This window comes from Oncorhynchus gorbuscha, linkage group LG18 (genome assembly GCF_021184085.1).
Source record: "Oncorhynchus gorbuscha isolate QuinsamMale2020 ecotype Even-year linkage group LG18, OgorEven_v1.0, whole genome shotgun sequence".
Lineage (NCBI taxonomy): Eukaryota > Metazoa > Chordata > Actinopteri > Salmoniformes > Salmonidae > Oncorhynchus > Oncorhynchus gorbuscha.
In genome coordinates this window covers 41053103-41074485 of record NC_060190.1, presented here as the reverse complement: position 1 = coordinate 41074485, position 21383 = coordinate 41053103, and the positions used below count along the sequence as shown (strand labels likewise).

The 21383-nt window shown below is 41.6% G+C and overlaps 1 protein-coding gene across 3 annotated transcripts in view; it reads left to right on the top strand.

The window, feature by feature from the left end:
* Nucleotides 1-21161, top strand: part of LOC124002887 (transforming acidic coiled-coil-containing protein 1-like) — a 44574-nt gene extending 23413 nt beyond the window's left edge. For all 3 annotated transcript variants that reach the window (XM_046310695.1, XM_046310694.1, XM_046310693.1), the window contains exons 2-13: nt 670-773; nt 7250-8624; nt 9924-9984; nt 10722-10914; nt 15418-15470; nt 16536-16676; nt 17017-17093; nt 17247-17290; nt 17512-17678; nt 18245-18351; nt 18621-18741; nt 19009-21161. In XM_046310695.1, coding sequence (XP_046166651.1) covers nt 7279-8624; nt 9924-9984; nt 10722-10914; nt 15418-15470; nt 16536-16676; nt 17017-17093; nt 17247-17290; nt 17512-17678; nt 18245-18351; nt 18621-18741; nt 19009-19077 — 2379 coding nt within the window. In that variant the 5' untranslated portion in view covers nt 670-773; nt 7250-7278 and the 3' untranslated portion in view covers nt 19078-21161. The remainder of the gene's footprint in view (nt 1-669; nt 774-7249; nt 8625-9923; nt 9985-10721; nt 10915-15417; nt 15471-16535; nt 16677-17016; nt 17094-17246; nt 17291-17511; nt 17679-18244; nt 18352-18620; nt 18742-19008) is intronic.
* Nucleotides 21162-21383: the final 222 nt, after the last annotated feature.

The following is a 21383-nucleotide window of genomic DNA, read 5'->3' as shown; positions in this document are numbered from 1 at the left end:
ACTAGTACACACACTAGAACATCTGCACTAGTACACACACTAGAACATCTTCACTAGTACACACACTAGAACATCTACACTAGAACATCTGCACGAGTACACACACTAGAACATCTACACTAGTACACATACCTGAACATCTACACTAGTACACATACTAGAACATCTACACTAGTACACATACTAGAACATCTACACTAGTACACACACTAGAACATCTGCACTAGTACACACACTAGAACATCTGCACGAGTACACACACTAGAACATCTACACGAGTACACACACTAGAACATCTGCACTAGTACACACACTAGAACATCTGCACTAGTACACATACCTGAACATCTACACTAGTACACATACTTGAACATCTACACTAGTACACATACTAGAACATCTACACTAGTACACATACTAGAACATCTACACTAGTACACACACTAGAACATCTGCACTAGTACACACACTAGAACATCTGCACTAGTACACACACTAGAACATCTACACTAGAACATCTGCACGAGTACACATACTAGAACATCTACATTAGTACACATACTAGAATGATATTTTCACAATAGTTTGTATTTCCAGATATTCTAGTGGTATGACCAAACTCATCTACCTCTCTCTTTATCTGTTTCTCTCTCTCTTTCTCTCTTCCAGTTCGGACTCAGAGGGCCACTTTGCGACCCCAGAGGCTCAGAGTCCTGTCCACGCGCCACTCAGTGTCCCAGGAGAGCTGGAGAACCTCGCCACTGACAGAGCAGGTGAGAGCACTGCTGCTTGCCTTCAACACACAAGGACAGAAAGATAGAAGTAGGCACAAAACATGCTGAAAATCACTTACACCTATTTCATTAAGGTCAACAACAAAATTAAAATGAATGAATGTTATCTAACCCCGAAGGGCAATTACTTTTGGCAATGAGTCAGCAACAAAAACAGCAACATGACATCATACAACTATATCATAATGACATTTACCACACAGAGCAGCGTCACAGTAAGGGATATTGTTGGGATATTATAGCACAAATTGTCCCTCACAACATCTACAGTACATGGCATGGCCTACCACACACCCCAACCACCTCTTCAGTTCACTCCCACACCCACGCACCACTGACTGATACTCACGTGTAGAGAATGCATTAGCTGGCTGGCTTCCTTTGGAGTTTCCATGGCAACAAGAGAGATTTTGTCTCTCTGTCTTGCACTTCTTGTGGGGAACCGTGTGTGTGTGTGTGTGTGTGTGTGTGTGTGTGTGTGTGTGTGTGTGTGTGTGTGTGTGTGTGTGTGTGTGTGTGTGTGTGTGTGTGTGTGTGTGTGTGTGTGTGTGTGTGTGTGTGTGTGTGTGTGTGTGTGTGTGTGTGTGTGTGTGTGTGTGTGTGTGCGCGCGCTATCATGGTGCTTCAACTTTTAACAGTCACCTCAGATGTGGTTTTCAATATGCTGTTTTCATTAAACAAAATACAGTGTTTGGTGGAATCAAGTAGATTAGTCCTTCAGACCTTTTGATGTCGATCAATAATGTTTTCTCAACTGAAACTGCAGATTGCATTTGCTTTCAAAGGACTGCTACTGCATTAGATTAAACTGCACCTACTGTAAAGCTATTTTAACTATGTTCCGTCTGACATGTGGCCAAACGGAGGGAAGTGTACCTTGCCGCTGTAACTGAAGACAGATGTGCTTTGTTTGCCTACCGCACTTCTCTAGGTATGCATCTGACTGTTAGACATTCACCAAGACCATTAAAGTTACACAGCACTTAAAGCTTGATATTAAACTACACAATGACCTTATTCACACCAACAATTAACGCTAGTTGTGAGAGAGAACCCACTGGGCACACACTGGTTGAATCAATGTTGTTTCCACATCATTTCAATCACGTTACCTTGAACCAACGCAGAATAGACTGTGAATTGACGTCTGTGAATTGACGTCTGTGCCCAGTGGGAAGTCATCGGCTGAATACAGGACTTATATTTGCCGTTCAGGTCAATCTGAGGTAGGCCACTCCAAAACAATATCATGTGTGGCTCAAATAAAATGTTAACATTGGAGAAGGGTAGAGAACTGGATCACGGCCTGCATAAGAATTTGCTTTGGACTAGAGGTCGGCCGATTAATCGGAATGGCTGATTAATTACGGCCGATTTCAAGTTTTCATAATAATCGGAAATCAGTCATCTTTATTTAACTAGGCAAGTCAGTTAAGAACACATTCTTATTTTCAATGACGGCCTAGGAACAGTGGGTTAACTGCCTCATTCAGGGGCAGAACGACAGATTTTCACCTTGTCAGCTCGGGGGATACAATCTTGCAAACTTACGATTAACAAATCCAACGCAATAACGACCGTTGCACTCCACAAGGAGACTGACTGCCTGTTACGCGAATGCAGTAAGCCAAGGTAAGTTGCTAGCTAGCATCAAACGTATCTTATAAAAAACAATCAATCAATCATAATCACTAGTTAACTACACATGGTTGATGATATTACTAGATATTATCTAGCGTGTCCTGGGTTGCATATAATCTGACTGAGCATACACGCATACAAGTATCTAAGTATCTGACTGAGCGGTGGTGGGCAGAAGCAGGTGCGTAAACATTCATTCAAACAGCACTTTCATGCGTTTTGCCAGCAGCTCTTCGTTGTGCGTCAAGCATTGCGCTGTTTATGACTTCAAGCCTATCAACTCCCGAGATGAGGCTGGAGTAACCGAAGTGAAATGGCTGGCTAGTTAGCGCGTGCTAATAGGGTTTCAAACGTCACTCGCTCTGAGCCTTGGGGTGGTTGTTTCCCTTGCTCTGCATGGTTAACGCTGCTTCGAGGGTGGCTCTTGTCATTGTGTTCCTGGTTTGAGGCGAGGGACGGAAGCTATACTGTTACACTGGCAATACTAAAGTTCCTATAAGAACATCCAATAGTCAAAGGTTAATGAAATACAAATGGTATAGAGGGAAATAGTCCTATAATAACTACAACCTAAAACTTCTTAGCTGGGAATATTGAAGACTCGTGTTAAAAGGAACCACCATCTTTCATGTGTTCTCATGTTCTGCGCAAGGAACTTAAACGTTAGCTTTCTTACATTGCACTTTTACTTTCTTCTCCAACACTTAGTTTTTGCATTATTTAAACCAAATTGAAAATGTTTCATTATTTTTTTGAGGCTAAATTGAAAATAAGTGTTCATTCAGTATTGTTGTAATTGTCATTATTACAAATAAATTTTTTTTTAAACAGCCGATTAATCGGCATCTGTTTTTTTAGTCCTACAATAATCGGTATCGGCGTTGAAAAATCATAATCGGTCGACCTCTACTTTGGACTATGGAATTCGGGAGGTCAGCCGTGAACAAAAGCAGTTGCTCCTCTTTGTTTTCAATTGTCTGTGGGAGGGGTTTCAAGTCATGAGAGTGACTTACCCTGTGAGAGATCTAGCAATATCTCCAATATATTGATCCCGGTTTGGATCTATGAGCCCCATTACAAGTCAGTGAAGCAACAGTGGTTTCCATATTACTCCCAGTCCCACTATTTTGAAGGAACCTACTTGAATATACTTGAAACACTTCATTTCAAACCCTGTTATTGTATGATGTCCAGTATATGTTATGTTGGTGAATGAGGACCCAAACGCGACTTAACGAAAACAGAGTCTTTATTCCAGTATAAGACAAAAGTAATAATCCTGGAAATATCAAGGATAAAACAAAACAGGAAAAAACTTAAATCCACTCGTAGTAGCAAGGACAGACTGGAGACTCGACCATAGACTGCAGGTTGCTTCGGGAAGGCACCGACCGTAGCAGACTAAAACACCTGCTCACACGCAGCATCTGAAGAAGACAAAACACGACAGGGCGAGACAAGGACACAGAACAGCGAACATCATACAAGGATCCGACAAGGACAGAAGCGGAAAACAGAGGGAGAAATAGTGGCTCTAATCAGAGGGCAAAATAGGGGACAGGTGTGAAAAGAGTAAATGGTGTAGTTAGGAGAATGAGGAACAGCTGGGAGCAGGAACGGAACGATAGGGAGAGAGAGGGAGAGAGGGAGGGGAAGAGAGGGATAGAAAGAGGGAAAGAACCTAATAAGACCAGCAGAGGGAAACGAATAGAAGGGAAGCACAGAGACAAGACATGATAACCAATGACAAAACATGACAGTATATGTTGGCGATAATTTAGATGGTCTCAAAACTCATAGAGAGTGCATGCAATGCAACCACATACCCGTTGAATTTCAGGCTGGTTTGGAAGTATTTGAGGAGGCGCAGTTTAGTTGGACAGCCGTGCTGCTTTTCACTCTGTCAAAGTTACTTTTAATAAGTATTTCTTCGTCTCTGAGAGCTTTGTTTCGGTTCACTCCACTGTGTTTTGATATGGGACTGTAAAAGCAAGAGGTCTCAAATTGCTTTGAGTGGGATTGCGTAGCGCAGCCTAGTATGTGTCCAGGCTATCTTTGTTTGCTCAGGCCTGGGGTAGTGAAAGTGTCGTTCGTGAGCCGCGGAGTCTGAGAAGGCTGCATTCGCTGGCAGCACGCACCGAGGGAGTTGTCTTCAGTTCTATTCCACAACCACAAACATTCTCCTGATGTTTCCTCACTCCTCCTCTTCCAAACACTGCCAGCTGTGGAGAAGATTGAACTCTAGCTCACTGTCCCGTTTTGAAGGGACTGTTCTTGGCAGCATGAAGCTAGCCTGTTCCAGGATTTGTTTGTGCTGCTTTGCTAATGGTCCCAGATCTGTTTGTGCTGTCTTTCCAATAAAGACCATATGAGTTGGCAAGACAGCACAAACAGACCTGGCAACAGGCTAGGATGAAGCTGCAGGTACTTTTAGAGACGTTTAGTAGTGTACACAGAAATAACCTTGTCGTTTGTCCTACTCTCTGAATACTTAACTATCTCTGGCAATAAGTCAAGTAAAAGAATGTTGTAGGGTTTATAGACAGAAATCATGTCTATACATCTATAAATCCCACACTCCTCCCAGGAGTGGTGCAATTTAAAAATGTGGTGCAATTTAAGAATGTGGTTAGTTGTAAACTCCACATTTTTCTCCGCCCCATGGCAAAACAAGTAAAATTGCATGAAATGAGTTATAAAATTGCTAAATGTTCTCTCCGCCCAATGGCAAAATGCTAAAAAGTTGCAGGACATTTTCTTTCAAACTAAAAACAGTATGGGCTCTATTTTAACAACCTAACGGCTAATCTAAGCAGGGGTGTGTCAGAAATATTTCTGCTATTTTCCCTATCATAATTATCGGCGCACTTGCGAAAGGACTGGGTTTTGATGAATGCACAAGCATTCGCTCTGGATATAGGGGCTAGGCCTACTGTAAATTGCATTATGGCTGAGCATGGACATGCCAAACATACAACTTACAAGCACCATCATTTCTCCCTGTGGGCATATAATATTAAAACAGGGCAGACTATGGAGGGTTTTACACACATCCAAACTTTTCACAGTAGCAGGACAAAGATCCAATGTAAAGAGAAATGTCCACTCACGTTGTACTGCTCCCAAATAGGCCTATGTTTTATGAACATACCGGAACCATCTTACAAATCAGATCACATTCATTCGTTTTTTTTAATGTTTCTAAATACAAAGTATACAGGCGCCAAAAGCACATTAGGCTACTGTTGTTCCATGCACATACGGGCAGTGTGCATCACGACTGGATAGGCCGTCAAAATTCATGCCATAACCCACTGCCTTACCGATAAAACCAGCTTTGGTTTGGTCTTAAATAAGAGAAAGTTGATTGCCCGTGTTCAGACCTGGTGAGAGAGCTTATATAACCACTCTTAACTTGGGGAATGTATTGTCTTGCCCTACTGTCTAGTCTTGTTCTACTTTAGGTCCTTAGTGCTGCATTTGGCTACTGCAGGAAATGAAGCAATTGCTATATTGTTTTAGGGTTGAACTAAAAATCCTAGTGCCGACAATAAGTATAACGTATATTATCAAATATATAACTGCATTTTCCTTTATACTATGAGTATTTGTATCAAATGAGTACAAAAGTACTTCTGTCCAGTGAGAGTTAGTCTTAGTATTATTGCAGTATCAGGACCGAACGTAATAATGGCATAATAGAGACTGAAAAGTGATGACACTACAGAAAAACTTCTTATCAGAAATAGGTGTTCTCTCTTGATAATATAGCAATATAGCCATGTTCACCATCTCCACTAAATATGGATTCGATAACTTAACCTTGAATTCCTGGGTACAGGGATCTGAACTGACTATAGAGCAGTTAATCAGATCTGCTCTGTCCAAGCTGTACAGATGTAGGATCTTCATTTCATTTTCCACTTTTCAGACTTAATTTTGCCTTATGAAAAATGTATCAACCCCTTCAATAATGTCCTTTATTTATCATCTACATAATAATTCACATTTCCTGTTGCTGCAGGGTTATTTTCCTACTGTAGCAAACTGGCTCAAATCAAGATCCTATATACTGTACCTCTCTCTGCGGCCCTCTCTTGTTCTCTCTGTCCACAGACACAGACACAGACACAGACACAGACACACACACACACACACACACACACACACACACACACACACACAGACACACACACACACTGATGGAAAGATTTGACTTTGCTTAGTGATGATTAGCTCTAAATATTTTGAATAAGAGAATCAACGCTGGATTAAACACTGTAGCATATTAATTCTTCCACTCCACTGAATATAAATAAACTAGGGCCTTTGCTGCCCCCTGTCTCTTAGCAACAGACTGTTGCATGAAAACTGTGACGATGACGGCCATCAGGAAACATTTGTACATTCCTCTGGGCAGTGTTGCAAAATCAACAACAGCAACAGCTCCCTCAAGACATACACTCTCAATCTGACCTGTTAAGGCTTTTCCATATTCCCTTATTACAGTTTCCTAGTACAAGCAAATGTATTGTTATGTTATTAGGCCTTTAAAAAAAACGTAACCATGGAAATAGATGCAACTTTATGTTACTGCGAGATTGGTAGCAACCAAGGAATATTATCATCTCTTAATATTTGTTGCAACCTGCCTTGAGCAGGCTTTTTTTGTTGAAATTACATCACACTCCAAATTACATTTTTGATCGTCGTCTTTTTTGCATTTGTGGCTACGTTTAAAAATAGATATTTTTCTGGCAGCTACTACTGGTTTTTGAGTCGACTTTTTGTATCCTCTCTCCTGCTTTCACCAGATACCCTGGAGGAGGAGGATGAACAGCTGATGGTGTCTGGCCTAGCCGGGGATCCAGTTCATAGCCTCTTTAACCAGAACATGGGCCAGGCTGAGCCCCCCTTGGCTCCTGAGGAGGAGGCCCCCGTGGACCCTAAGGAGGAGGCCCCCATGGACCCTAAAAAAGGGCCCCAAATGCTTCCCAACACAGACACTACCGAGGTTCAACCCCCCACAGCAGACCCACCAGCACATGCCAATGGAGAAGCAATGACCAGTCCTGCTCTGAACTTAGGTCTACCCGATGAGAGGCCAAATGCTACCTCTCTGGACTTAGGCCTACCTGAGGAGAAGCCACTGGCTACTTCTCTGGACCTAGGTCAACCCGAGGAAGAGAGGCCACTGTCCAGCAGCACAGAGCCAGTTTGTAATGGACACCCCAATGAGAGCATCTCTGAACCACAGGCCAAACTCACTAAAATCCCTAAAACCACTAAAACCAAGCCCCCTTCCCTGAAGATAAAGGGAGCCCTGAGCGATGCTAGCACGCAGGGGGACGGGGACATTGACATCATCACAATCCCTAAGGCTAGCTACAACTTCGACCCGGACCAGTTTGACGACAGCTTTAACCCGTTCGCCACTGGAGGCTCCAAGATACAGAACTCCCCCCCAGCTTTTGCAGCTGATGCCCTGCCCACACTTGAGACGCTACCTTTAAGTAGCTCCTTTCCCAAACTGGAGCCTTTACCTGTACGTAGCTCTTCTCCACCGCTTTGTGGGACTAGTTCCTCACCTAAAATGGAGGTTGAGGAGGTCAAAGAGCCCAAGCCTGTGAAGATGGAGTTTGGGTTAGACGAGGCAGGCGAGGTAACAAAAACACAGCCAAGGAGGCTGGGTAAAAAGCCTGGCAGCAAGCTCGCCAGCAAGAAACCAAAGGCCAAAGCAACAACGACTGCACCTGCCCCGATGCCGACACCCGAACCAGTTGTAGCTGAACCGGTAGCAGAGCCAGTTTCAGAAACCGCTTCTGAACTGCTTTCCGTGCCAGGGGCCTCCTTAAGTTTGGATGACGTTCCAATTCCCAAGTCAACTTATAAGTATGACCCCAACCAGTGGGATGACCCTAATTTTAACCCCTTTGGGGCTGGTGGTTGCAAAATGAGCAGTTCCCCAGTTCTTCCTAAAGAATCCTACAGCTTTGATCCTCAGAACTTTGACGACTCAGCTGAACCCTTTAAGCCATCTAACGCCCTGGGCAGTGAAAACCCAACTTCTCAGGATACCCCTGAGAGGCCAGCAGGGGAGGAAGCAGTGAAACCAAAGCTGGATCGCCCCCTGGAGGAGGAGAAGAAAACGCGCCAGCCTCCAAAGAAAAGCAAGGACAGGGTCATCAAGTAAGTCTGCTACACCCACAGCTTGGCATTTCAGCACGTCAATCCAAAGCATGCGTTGTGTTCCACCACTAGTGTAGCCTTCTTCAGGGTAATTCTGTATCCAGAAATGTGTTTTGTCCTAGCAAGAAGAAAAACATGAAATTGTCGTCCTTGTCGTTATCCTACAGTATGTGATATCAAGCCTTCCTTTGTGGTTTTCACACTAGTTTAAACTAGTTTTAGATGGTGCTGCAGTTACTGGATCTCTTTTTGCCTTTTGCGAAGTCACTGGCATCCTAATGTTTGGGTGAGTCGCCCGCTGCCAAACCCTCAGCCCTCTAGCCAGCCCCCTAGAAACCTAACTCCATCTCTAATGCTGAGCAGAACACCTCTACTCACTCCTCCTTCTCTCTCTCTTTCATCCTTCATTCCCAAAATGCTCTCTGTGCCACCGCTGTACCCCTTCCCTCCCTCCCATCTACCCAACCAACCTCCACTGTCTGTCTATCATGCACCCCTTCTCTGCTTCTCCTTCCACCTTGTGTTTGTTCACCTCAGGACCACTGAACAAGTGAAGTTTCTCTGTTTTCTATTGTAAGTAGTACTCGCTCTTCCACCACTCAATCCCTCGCTTGGTATGCCGTCTTTGCTTTCTGTCCCATTGCATGTGTTGTTATGATGAGAGCTCAGTGTTGTTATGATGAGAGCTCAGTGTTGTCATGATGAGAGCTCAGTGTTGTCATGATGAGAGCTCAGTGTTGTTATGATGAGAGCTCAGTGTTGTTATGATGAGAGCTCAGTGTTGTCATGATGAGAGCTCAGTGTTGTCATGATGAGAGCTCAGTGTTGTCATGATTAGAGCTCAGTGTTGTCATGATGAGAGCTCAGTGTTGTCATGATGAGAGCTCAGTGTTGTCATGATGAGAGCTCAGTGTTGTCATGATGAGAGCTCAATGAAGATGCTTTTAGTGACTTGCACTCCTGCTTGTTGGCACGTGAAACCCTCCTTGAAAAACAAAGATTCATTAGCTAGTTGGCTATTTCCTGAACGGTTGCCTTGTTACTCTTTGCAAAGTTAAATAGCAGCATAGGATTTTTCAATCAGCATAGGATTTTTAACAGTGTTGTAGTGTGCATCACTGACAAGACCAATGGTACCTGTCGTGTTTACAGTATAATCCATATTTAGACAACAGCTATTTATTAGATACCTGTCCTGAACAATTACATGTCAAGTAAACATGTCATCTTGGCTGATTGCCCCAATAACCAATACTATATTTTTTATTCACAAATCTTCTGCCTGTGTTCTTCCTATAGGAATTCTTGTAAGGTGAAGAAGTATGAAAACCAGTCCCTGGTCCTGGATGTCTGCAATCAGGTGTGTGTGTGTGTGTGTGTGTGTGTGTGTGTGTGTGTGTGTGTGTGTGTGTGTGTGTGTGTGTGTGTGTGTGTGTGTGTGTGTGTGTGTGTGTGTGTGTGTGTGTGTGTGTGTGTGTGTGTGTGTGTGCAATATTAGCTGAATATAACCTTGCTGCAGTGTCACTGCAATTGTTATTACTCAGTAGGTTACCTCATCTCATTTACACACACACTTCTCTCTCATGCTGACCAGTGCCTTTCCCTTTCTCACACACTCATCAGTGTGTCTCTAGCACTGCAGTACAACCCTGGCGTGTTGACAGATGCATTACCCATCTCTCAGCACTGTTTATAGAGGCCGTGTGCCATCAAGTCTTTTGACCTCCATTGTACTTCAATAGACTATCAAAACTACTTCAAGTGACCCCCAAATGTAACGCTTTGAAAAACAAAACAAAAAAAACTATAATATCAGAGAAATCAAGTACTATTTGCATGTTGAACTGCATATAGAATGCAGCTTGGAATATTGCTGCATTGTTTGATTTTTTTGTTGGTGGACTTATTCTCCGAGGGTACAGTATGCACATTTTACAGATTATGGATTTAATTATAGAATGATCTTCACCGCCTATCAGATGGAATACATTGAATTGAATACGGTAATGACAGTTAGTACCATCACATCAGTGTTCTATCTTCCTCTAGAGTCTTCTAGACTGACAGCACGCTGGCACTGCATTCTCTTGTTTACAGGAAGAGGATGCGGTGGTGTCCCAGGTTCAAGGAATGCCCCGCCGTGTTCGCCATGCCACCGATGAGGAAAAGTTGGCTTGCAGTGGCATCATGGGCCAGAAAGCCAAGAAGGAGGCCGAGGTGGAGGAAGACTCAGCATGTGCCAAAGGCCCAGCCAACCCATCCAATGTCAAAAGCCAGGCGCTGCTGGATGGTAAATTTGGTTTGCTCTCAGGCAGGGGCGTCAGTTGGGTATGGCTAGCTCAAGACCAAAAAAAAAATGTACAAGTAGGCTACACATAAGTAGACGCAAATCATTCCAGTCCCGATTAAAATGTAAAGGCTGTTTAGCATATTAGATGGCTTTAGGACCATGCAGAGCATCGTTCGGAGAGAAGCTGCCAGCCTGCATGCATTTCTCTTACTTTTAGAAACCAGAGACAGAGTTTGCTTTGTCAGTCGGCGTTGAACTTGGCCTTGTAAGCCTCGAGGCCAGCTGTTTTATGCACAGGTCACTTTCACATTGATGTCGGCACAGGTGACACGTCCAATAGCCTAGGGGAAGATAAGCTTCCATTAAACTAAATTGATTTAAATCTGCCCAAATTAGCGATATAATTACTCGTGCCTATACAGAAATAAATGCAAACTTTGAAAATACTACACCAGAGAGCATGATTTGGCCACAGAGAATCATTAGCTTCTTTTTAAAATGAGCTGTGAATCATTTTAAGCGCGCAGCAAATAGCTGATTGTTGAGTTGCAGCTGTCAGAAAAGCAATTAAATAGACCCTGGCCTATCGCAATATTTCAAAATAGGAAAAACAGTTTAAAAAGCAAATGGCTATTGCTGAAAAGAGAAGACAGAGAATAGACGAATCTGTCTCTAGTTATCAAAATTCTCAACTCCCAATTGAGCAACACAATTTATTGGCACCAGTGAAGATCATTGGCCATATCCCCCGAGTGCAAGCATATTCACTGTCTTTATCATTGGATCAGTACCACTGGAATGTTTTGGGGGGGACAATAATGTCCTCCTCCAGGCTAGATAGACGTCATATTGTACAATTTGTGTCTCCCCTTTTCGTAGGCTGTAGATATTTTTTGCATTCAAGTCATATAAAGTGTAGTAGAATTGCATTTTTCCAGCACAAAGAAAGAAGAAACATAGCTGATTGGGTTTACTCTATAGGCCCTATTCCCATTACGAGATTAAAGAGAGTCTGAGGACCAGATTGGCGAAAGAGATTTCCAATTTTCACTTCATGTTTCACATTTGCCTTACCTTTCGTTGTCGCTGGCAACGTGACATTCTTGGTCCGCAGCGCAAATTGACCGTAAACATCACAGAAGCCAGGAAGCACAAACGATTTAACAATCCAAGCAATTTTTCTTCTAAAACACATTAGGCTACAATATTGAATAATGTGACAATCCACAAGCAGGTGCAGACAATTAAGGGGTTTATTTTCTCATCCATACACATTAAAATAGCATCAAATAATGAATGTTTACCCCTCCCTAGCTGAGGAACCATCAACTCCGTTCTCTTATGGTCGTGGGATTTGTTATCAACAACATTTGAGTCACCATCAGTCAATTCTTAACTTCTTGCGGCGAGCCATCCCGGATCCGGGATCGTGAATACAGCCTCAAGCTCATTACCATAACGCAACGTTAACTATTCATGAAAATCGCAAATGAAATGAAATCAATATGCTAGCTATCAAGCTTAGCCTTTTGTTAACAACACTGTCATCTCAGATTTTCAAAAATATGCTTCTCAACCATAGCAAAACTAGCATTTGTGTAACAGTATTGATAGCTAGCATTAGCATTTAGCATTCAGCAGGCAACATTTTCACAAAAAACAGAAAACCATTCAAATAAAATAATTTACCTTTGAAGAACTTCGGATGTTTTCAATGAGGAGACTCTCAGTTAGATAGCAAATGTTCCGTTTTTCCTGAAAGATGATTTGTTTAGGAGAAATCACTCCATTTTTTGCGTCACGTTTAGCTACTAAAAAAACCTGTATCCAGGATTGTGTAAATCTATTCGCAAGCTCATTAGCATAACACAACGTTAACTATTCATGAAAATCGCAAATGAAATGAAAATGCTAGCTCTCAAGCTTAGCCTTTTGTTAACAACACTGTCATCTCAGATTTTCAAAAATATGCTACTCAACCATAGCAAAACTAGCATTTAGCATTTAGCGTTAGCATTTAGCATTAGCATTTAGCGTTAGCATCAGCAGGCAACATTTTCACAAAAACCAGAAAAACATTCAAATAAATCATTTACCTTTGAAGAACTTCGGATGTTTTCAATGAGGAGACTCAGTTAGATAGCAAATGTTCAGTTTTCCTGAAAGATTATTTGTGCAGGAGAAATCGGTCCGTTTGGTGCGTCACGTTTGGCTACCAAAAAAAACCGAAAATTCAGTTATCCAAACGCCGAACTTTTTTCCAAATTAACTCCATAATATCGACTGAAACATGGCAAACGTTGTTTAGAACCAATCTTCAAGGTGTTTATCACATATCTCTTCGATGATATATGGTTCGTGGAAGTGTCCTTTCCCCTCTGAATCGCATGGCAAAATGCATGCAGCTGAAGATTACGCAACAATTTAGACAAAGGACACCGGGCGGACCCCTGGCAAATGTAGTCTCTTATGGCCAATCTTCCAATGATATGCCTACAAATACGTCACAATGCTGCAGACATCTTGGGCGAACGGCAGAGAGCTTAGGTTCATTCATCACACATTCACAGCCATATAAGGAGACGATGGGAAAAAAGAGCCTCAAAAATTCTGCTCATTTCCTGTTTGAGGTTTCATCTTGGTTTCGCCTGTAGCATGAGTTCTGTGGCACTCACAGATAATATCTTTGGAGTTTTGAAAACGTCAGAGTGTTTTCTTTCCAAAGCTGCCAATTATATGCATAGTCGAGCATCTTTTCGTGACAAAATATTGAGCTTAAAACGGGCACGTTTTTTTATCCAATAATGACATAGCGCCCCCATAGGTTGAAGAGGTTAAAAGCTTTTAGCGCTTTTTCCTCATTGCGTGTACTACGTAAACTAAGATTCAATTGGGTCCTTGGGATGTCCCTACCCCATTGAAGTTGAAATGTTAAATGGTTAATGTAAGGGTTGAAGTTAGGTAATGGTTATGGTAGGGTTATGATTTAGTTAATAGTTAGGGTCATTTACGTAGCACGAGCAACGATTAAAAAGTCGGTGGTTGTATTCGTTAAATGATTTTGATTAGAAATAGGAATTTCAGCACGCAGAGGAAGAACTGCAAGTTGTACAGGACAAACATAAGCTCAGTGAAGCGTATTCAGAATGTTTTTTTTTTTTTACAGAAATCTACTGATTGTGACTCAATGTTGTTGCTAGCAAATCCCACGACCAGTTATCAAAACTCAACACCACCTCAATATAAGAGAACAGAGTCGGGGGTTCCTCAGCTACCCACCCATACGAATAGAAAAGTACAGTAAAGCTAGCATACAGTGTCATGCATATGATATTATAATATAGGCTACACAGCAAGGTAACATTAGCTAGCCAGTTAGCGAAACAAAATATGTTCCTCCATCCTCAGGTAAACGTGCTAGCTGTAGCTGACGTTTAGCTGAACCATTGCTAGATGTGAGCTCTTTGGCTTACACTAGGTATCTCAGAACAAACCAGTTTTCATTTGATCAATATCATGGAAGTCATTGTGAGATCCAAGCAAATTGTGAAAATGCTGATAATTCCCCGGAGAGTTACTTATTGTTTGGACCTCAGTAGCTCAGTGCAGTCAAGCAGAAAATAAACAGGTTCAAAGTCTCAAAATTAAGGAAAATGTCTGTACATTTTTAGCTGTTTCAAAAACATTGCTATGCTATCACTGTAAGAGTGTTGGCTCAACGAGACAATTCTGTTTACACAGCCCTGCTTAAAGGGGGGCAACTGTAGACCGGGTGTTGTGCGCTCCCTCTGGAGGTAGCGCTCGAGGCTTGACAAGTTCGCAAGTTTACATTGCAGTATATGTGTAGCCGAGGGACCCTAAAAGTCTGCTCGCTCAGGCATGCGTTGTTCAGAACTGTCTGTTTTGCTAACAGTGATTGAGTTTAGTTATATTATTAGCTGAGTTCCTTTTTTAAGGAACTCAGTCGGGCTTTCAACTTACTCTTGAACGTTATAATAGTAAAATGTAAAAATACATAAGCAGTTTTCCTCTTGTCATGTTAGTCATTGCAGACCTTAGAGAGCTACAGTATTTTGAACTTGTCCAGATCAACTAGCCCATTTTTTAGCTAGTTTTTCTTGCCCATTGATTTTGTTGTAATGTTTGAGTCACTCAGATATCACATGAACACATATAAGATGTACACGATGTTCCCCAACGATGGAAGGGGGACATGAGTGAGAAGCTTGTGAATCCCGGTTTTAGATGTATCCAATAATCAGTAGTCAAAGTATCCAATAGTCATAGTCAAGGGGACGCTGCTTAAAGGGGCAAGAAAACAAACAGCTAAATGCAAGAAGCAGTCCAAGACAAAGCATAAAAGCAGCTTCTGGAGAGCCTCTTTGGATTGTTGAATCTCACATTAGGTTTTACTGCCACCTATTGGCCATTGAAAATCAAGTGTTGAGTAAAATGACTTTCCATCTCCATCCCCTGATTCAATATTTATGTTTTCCCCCTCAGGTCCACAGGCGAGGATAACACACTGTATGGATGAGAAAGACATTTGCACTTCGGTAAGTAGGCCTAGATCAGGGCTGGCCACCTTTGATGGGGGTGAGGCCACAAAGAATTTGAACTCGTCATGAGGGGCCGTAGTGGCTCGTGGGTCAGCGTACCCTCATCCATACCCAGACATACAGTCAACTGATTTGTGCAATCAATCCTTTTGTGCATTTAAACTACTTAACTCTCCTAACTAAATGCATTATACCAATAGCCAAGGACGGTTCTAGCCTTTTGGGGGCCCTAAGCAAGTAAGTCGCTCTGGATAAGAGCGTCTGCTAAATGACTTAAATGTAAATGTAATTTGGTTGGGGGGCCCTCCCAGCTCGCCGACAACTCATTTTACTGGGCCTCTTCTTGACGACGGAGAGAAATGTAGCATTTCTTTCAATTCTACATAGTTTGCCATGGGGCGTAAAGAACATTTTGTCATTTTAAAACACATTTTCTGCAATTCGACACATTTTCCCATGGGGCAGAGAGAACATTTGGAACTGTTTTAACAAATTTCATGCAGTTATAATAATTTTTCCACGAGGTAGAGAAAAACTAATTCTACACATTTTGCCATGACTTATGCCATGTCAGTATGATATCTGAGTGAGAGTGACTTGCAAAATCAATGGGGAGCCCCCCAAGGTCAGGGCCCCTGGGCACGTGCCCTGCATGGCCGGTCAGCATTTGCCCATGATTACTATTTTAGAAAGCTGTCTAGACTAACTTACCAATCTAAAAATTGTTAGCTGACAAGGCTAATTGAGTGACAGTCAGTGACTAACATAACAAGAGAAAAACTGCTGATGCACAACCAAATTTCGAATTTGCACCTTTTGTATTCTACTATTTTAACTCTCAACAGTAAGTTGAGACCTCGACCCCAAAATACATTGTGGTCGAGGGCCCCATTTTTGGAAATTGATCTGCGTGCCTTAAAAAAGAGGGCCTATGCGGTACACGGGCAGACAGTTACCCATCCCTGGCTTAGGTCTTTTGATTTGTTAGTTGTCATAATTTGTCAATAGAAGCCAGTTTGCATTAGAGCTCAGACTGACATGTTTTGTCCTTGGTATCTACAGAGTGAAGAGCTGTCAATCACCCCAGAGCCAAAGTTGATTGGCTGTGAGGGTCATGATGATAAAGGCAGTCCTTCCTCCCTGGAGACCATATCGCAAAGTGAGAGGGACAAAGCAGCAGTGCTCACCTTGATCAGAGAGGAGGTACAGTAACTGACTGATTAAACCTGGGTCGTGATCATTAGGCACCAAACGGAAATAGAGAGGGACTACTTTGACTAATAATAAAACACATTTTTTGTTAAAAAAAAACATTTTTCGTTGCCTGCCCTAATGAACACAACCTAGCTAACACCAAGCTAGTCCTTTGAGCTAAAGGCTCAGTTCGTTGATCGCAGACTGTCACTGCAACACTGAACACACACTACAGTGCTTCTGTTAAATTATACAATAGTAAACATGCTTAAATAATCAATAAGTAGCAAGCAAATGGATGCCTGGCTGTCAAGCCTCTTCTAACCCCAGAGTGTTTTCTCCCCAACAGATAATTACGAAAGAGATAGAAGCCAATGAATGGAAGAGAAAGTATGAAGAAAGCCACATAGAGGTGTTAGAGATGAGGTATTATATGGCGCTGTTGCTTTAGTTTGCCATAATTCAAAGATAATCATATTTAGAATATAACAGAGACAAACTCACAAGAAACCTTTTAGACTGAAAATAAACCTTTTCATTTTTATTTATATCTCTCCTGTGTTTAACTGTCTCTTGTAGGAAAATAGTGGCAGAGTACGAGAAAACCGTTGCACAGATGATTGGTAAGTTCTTGAGGAGTTCATTTTATCTGCACTGATATGAAATCATGGGAGAGGTGAAAGCAATATGGTGGATGTCTACCAGCTTATGGCTTTCACCAGCCCATTTAATTCCACATCAGTGCAAATCCATGGAACTAGATGATAATAACAAGCCGATTTAGACTTTTGAGACACACCCTTGTTTGGATGTCCCTCAACTGTCTGACCTGTGACCTTCACAGAGGACGAGCAGCACAAGAGGAGTGTCCTGGGCTCCCAGAAGAGCGTCCAGCAGGTGATCCTGGAGCGGGACCAGGCCCTGGCTGACCTCAACTCCGTGGAGCGCTCACTCTCTGACCTCTTCAGACGCTACGAGAACATGAAGACCGTCCTGGAAGGCTTTAAGAAGGTAGGCTACGTGTTAACACTAGACTAGAGAGAAGGTTAAAGAATGTGAGTGTAAGGTTAGATTAAGACTAGAGAGGTTCTGTTGAAGAAGTGACCCATTGGGCAAAAACTAGTTTAATTAATGTTGTTTTCACGTCATTTCAACCCCCCAAAATGATGTGATGACATTGAATCAACCTTGGAAACTAAGTGGATTTTCTAAAAGTATTCAACGTAAGGGAATTTCGTATTTTTTTCGTCCAACCCTTTAACTTAAATCCAATGACATGGCAATTTTTTGTTGTTGATTTCACATTGAATCGCGTTAGATGACAACTCAACCAAATGTAAATCAAAACTAGACGTTGTAAAAACTTCCTGTTTTTATTCTTTTGTTGATGTTATGATGTGCAGAGTCCTTTTATGTTTGGAAAAGCACTTATTAAAGGGATGAAATGGTATTATTAGCGTCACTGTTTTTTCTGTATCGGACTGTTGCGAACAAAATTGCTATCTGTAATGGAGATACAAGGTTATTCAATTCTCCGTTTTTTTTGTCTGTCTGTCTGTCTGTGTGTGTGTGTGCAGAATGAAGAGGTGCTGAAGAAGTGTGCCCAGGAGTACCTGGTCCGCGTCAGACAGGAGGAACAGAGATACCACACACTCAAGATCCACGCAGAGGAAAAACTAGACAAGTAAGGATAGTTCAGTATTTCTTGTATCTAGACTGCTTTGATTTGAGTCTTGACTCTAGGGATTGAGACGGTAAATGTCTCAATGTTAAATATCTGATCATGTTAAATGTAAATATATCACTTTATCTAGTCTATTGTTCGTTTGGCTACTATGTACTTTTGAGGCGAACGACATTATCTTTCAATGGTTCACTCTTTCATTTCTTTGTGAGGTCTTCTATTTTTCTTTCTTTTCTTTCTTTAATGTTCCACTCTCTGCTGTGTTGCAGAGCAAATGAAGATATCGCTCAAGTGCGCTCCAGGGCCGACTCAGAGAGTGTGGCTCTTCATGCCAGCCTGAGGAAGGAGCAGATGAAGGTGGACTCTTTGGAGAGAGCCCTCCATCAGAAGGTACTTGACTTGACATTAGTTAAATTGACTTGACTTGGCTTGACTTTATCCCTAAGGGATAATGTGTCAGTAGGAATCATTGATAGTAAAAGAATAATTGGATACAAGAATTCTGTTTGTTATCAATGGCTCCCAATGAGAGGCACAAGATGGCGCATTTCGACCAGGAAGTGTTTCATGATGTCGCATTTGTTAGTCACAAAGAAAACTATTCAAATGCTGAATCTTTGATTGAACAATCTCTGCCTATCTCTCTATTCTTCACAGAACCAAGAAATTGAGGAACTCACGAAAATCTGCGACGAACTAATAGCAAAGCTCGGAACATTAGACTGATACCTGATATCAGGAACTTTGGAGTTCTTGGATGTACTGTTCCACCAACATCTCTCCGCTCTGCCTTACCTTTGCAGCCAAGGCCTAACCATCCCCACCACTAGTAAACGACTGTCCACACATCAACACAATCTGAACCCGTCTCTGCTATTATTACTTATACACACACACACAGGGAGTGACGGCAGTATTCACCCGTTGTCTCTTGAATGGAACAAATAAACTGCGAAACAGCTATGAGTATATGTTTGTCATGATCAATTGAAGTATTGATGTGGCAAATTGTAATGTGCATGTGCAGCTGTTATAGGCATGTAGTGCCAAATCGTAACTTTTGCATAAATAAAGCATAGTATGGACATTACTGTCGATTTCTCCCTGTCGTGGGGCTATGTGAGGGATCTGCTTGTAACCTGTTGCGTTGCGTACTGTGGGGTGTGTTTGTAAAGTATGTTCCACATCATGGATTATCAGTTTTGAAGAAAGAGACAAGAGACGTGTGATCCAGAAAGGGTTTGGGGGACATTCTTCTGCTGATACAGGGAAAGAGATCAACAATCAATCAGTTGGTGGCTCTCGTTTTGCAATCGCTTGCGTTCCACGGGTTTAGACTTTACACAATCATTCTGCTGCTATTCTAGAGATGGAGAGCGATCCATTTTTCGTTTTATAGAGTTACCGTTTCGATCTACTCTCATTTTCTCTTCTATTGTTTTGTACCTTTCCTTAGGCAGGACATGCTTATAGCGGTATGCTAGTATACTTTTTTTTTTAAATAGTTCAAGGGATTGCACATTTATTTGAATAACTATGTAGCTTCTTGTTATTTGATATCAACTTCAAACTGCAGTTTGTGGTCGATGCTCTAGATCTTTTATGTAGCTCCATGAGATATACTCTATATACCCCTATTAATTATTATTATAGTTTGAAGGCAAAGCACACGTGTTTCATATGTTAAAGTACCTTTGTTTGCTCATGTCTGTTATCACCACATGTCTGGAGGAGGTGCTTGGTTTTCTGTGTTAACAATGCAACATTATTTGGACAAACTCTTGTTACCGTATTTGTTGTTTGAACAAATATGTTTTGTTATATCGACAATATAGGCTTTAATCCATATTCCTTGTGTCTTACCCCTTAGCTCATGTAGCTGAACAAAAGAGCACTATGACAAGAATATCTTAACAAATCCATCAACGGAGTAGTGACATATCCTGTTTATAATTGGACTTTTGCTCGTTTTAAGAATCGTTTGAAACTGACATGTTTTGTTTTCATCTTTCCTTTAGCGACACACAGCATAGGGAGCTGTGGTTGTAAGCTTGGCTTTCTGCAGTGCAGCCACAGTTACTCTACAAGACCTTTGGAAAACAGGACAAATATTTTCTACCATCTCCATAATACTAGAGTTGCCAAATCATTCCCTTGCCCTCAAAGCCCATCACTGTTAATGTTGTAGGCTCTGAGAATAACATTTCCAGAAAACACTAAATATGACAAATTATGACATATGTGTACACTAAATATACCAATGCAGATGTGGATTCTTGTTCAGATGTTCTCAGAGCGAACAAAAAGCTAGCTGGTGGCTAAACAGCACAACGACTAGTTCCTTTAATGTTATGGCAATGTATGTTCATTTCAACCTTTAGATCTACAAGGACCCTACAGTACAGTATGTGGACACATAAACTGTCCCCAAGCCCACTTAGGTGCTACATACCTGAGTCATAGTTTGGGAGCCATTGCCTTATCCTACCTGTTTCATGAATCATCATCATCATCCTCATCAGTACCTTCAACTGCCAAATGTTATTATTGTGCCAAATAAAGGGGCTTCAGGAGAAGGTATCATGACTTAAAGGTCTGACTTTGAAGTTGCTTGTCATTCTATCACTGCAGTATGTGTACATTTTATATTGTATGAAAATAATATAATTTTATTGGATTGTTCATACAGTATTTGTAAAGTGGAGGAACGAAACGTGCACAGATTCTATGATGTTTACTGATTGATATATATATATATATATATTTTGTGCAGAAGGCATTTCCTGAATAAAAGTGATCATTATTGTGAACTTGTTTTACTTCAGTAAAACTTTTAGGCTGGGATTTCAATTCGAGCCACTCTATTGAGTAGCGCACTGCACAGCCGATGTGCCTAAAGGCAATTTCCCTGACGTTCATCGAGATCACATTCTGTTACGGTTTTCTTCTGGTGAAAAGAGGAGGACCAAAATGCAGCATAGTTATTTGTAAACATCTTTAATAAAAGATGATAACGTGAACAATATACTTAT